Raw genomic sequence first — 1,587 nt, 5'->3', positions numbered from 1 at the left:
AAAAAATGGGGGACACACTTAACCCCCAACCCTGATCCAATTTTGAGGTGTCGTTGGGGTGACAATGCCACGTACCGGCACCAATGACCTTCTGGCGGGTAATGAAGGACGGAGGGATCTCAGTGGTGAACTTGAGCATGGCTTGGTTGGGGTCTTCATAGGTGTGGGGATCAACATAGGTCTTGAGGGGCTTCAGCTGGTCTGGGAGGTGCGAGGAGTGGGGGTCAGCAGCTGTGTCACCCTCCCACCCATCCCCATTGTCCCACCATTCACCTGACTTGGAGAAGTACACATCCTCAGCGGATTGGCGTGGCCGTGACCTCCTCCTCCTGTGGAAAACCAGCATTTTGTCTCCAAAAAAATCATCCCTTGCCCATCTTTGGCAATGGAAAAATGGTATTTGGGGTTTTTTTTTTTTGGAGGGTCTGGGGGGGGTTTATCTCCTTACCGTCGCAGGATGTAGAGAACAACGGCCAAGAGGACAATGACAAAGAGGACCCCAGCAATCGTGCCGCTGATGACGGTGGCAGATGCCATGGCCTCAGCACCTGCAGGAACCGTTCAGGGAAGCTGGGATGAGCCTTGCACTCCCTGGACTCCCACCCCAAACTCCTGCTTGCCCCTTCCCTCCCTCTGAGGTCCTCACCCTCGGGCAGGGTCTCAAACTCGTGCTGGGGGCTGTAGGCCCCGTGGCCATCAGGGGTGAGCGCCTGGACCCGCACCACGTAGGCGGTGGCAGGAGACAGCTTCGGGAGAGTGACAGAAGTGCCTTCACAGCGCAGCACTGAGTAGCTGTTCTCATCCACCTAGGGACACAGGTGGGTTGACGTGGGTGGGGTGACACAGATGGAGGGGTGACATGGATGGGGCAGGGTTGGAGGTGACAGGCATGGGGCAAGGATGGAGGTGACATAGACTGGGAGGGGACACAGATGGGGGGATGTGTTTGGGGGTGTCAGGCTGTAGCCGAGCCACAGGACAGACCTTCTTGCTGTAGGTGACCTCGTACTTCCAGACCCGACTCTGCTGCCGTGGTGGCACTGTCCAGGAGAGGACCAGGCTCGTGGCCGTCCGTCCATCCAGGCTCACTGATGTCACACGGGGTGGCTCTGCCATGGGGACAGACAGGGCGTCCTTGGGGAGTCAGAGACATCATAGAGGTGTTCCCATGGGGGCTGGGAACATCACAGAGGTGTGCTCATGGGGGACAGGGATGTCATGGAGGTGTCCCTGGGGAGGGTCAGGGACATCACAGAGGTGTCCCCATGATGGAGGGAGGGTGTGGGAGATGCTATCCAACCTGTCTGGTTGATGCTGATGGTGGCAGCGGCCACGCTCCGGTGGTGGCTGTAGGTTGACACCCCATTCCGGGCTTCCACAGTGAAGGTGTAGTTGACATGTGGCTCCAGATCGGTGACAGTCACCCCTGTCCCTGTCAGACCTCGAGGGGACTGTGAGTAGCGGACCCCTCCGTCGCAGGGCCGGCACTCCCCACTCTCAGGCCAGCACTGCTCACAGGTGACACTGTAGGTGACATCCTCACGGCCACCTGGGTCGGCGGGGGGCGACCACCGCAGCTGCACTGCA

At 59.4% G+C, this 1,587-nt stretch overlaps 1 protein-coding gene across 1 annotated transcript in view; it reads right to left on the bottom strand.

Moving 5' to 3' along the window:
- EPHA2 (EPH receptor A2) overlaps positions 1–1,587 on the bottom strand; it is a gene marked incomplete at both ends in the record, with an annotated part of 4,694 nt that overhangs the window by 193 nt on the left and 2,914 nt on the right. The window contains 6 exons of the mRNA XM_009077658.1: positions 68–201; positions 274–329; positions 449–548; positions 647–806; positions 985–1,109; positions 1,301–1,582. Coding sequence (XP_009075906.1) covers positions 68–201; positions 274–329; positions 449–548; positions 647–806; positions 985–1,109; positions 1,301–1,582 — 857 coding nt within the window. The remainder of the gene's footprint in view (positions 1–67; positions 202–273; positions 330–448; positions 549–646; positions 807–984; positions 1,110–1,300; positions 1,583–1,587) is intronic.

The sequence above is a fragment of the Acanthisitta chloris genome, unplaced genomic scaffold (genome assembly GCF_000695815.1).
Source record: "Acanthisitta chloris isolate BGI_N310 unplaced genomic scaffold, ASM69581v1 scaffold33606, whole genome shotgun sequence".
NCBI classification, from domain to species: Eukaryota; Metazoa; Chordata; class Aves; order Passeriformes; family Acanthisittidae; genus Acanthisitta; species Acanthisitta chloris.
Note: the sequence above shows the minus strand (reverse complement) of the source record. Positions and strands in the feature narration are given on the sequence as shown.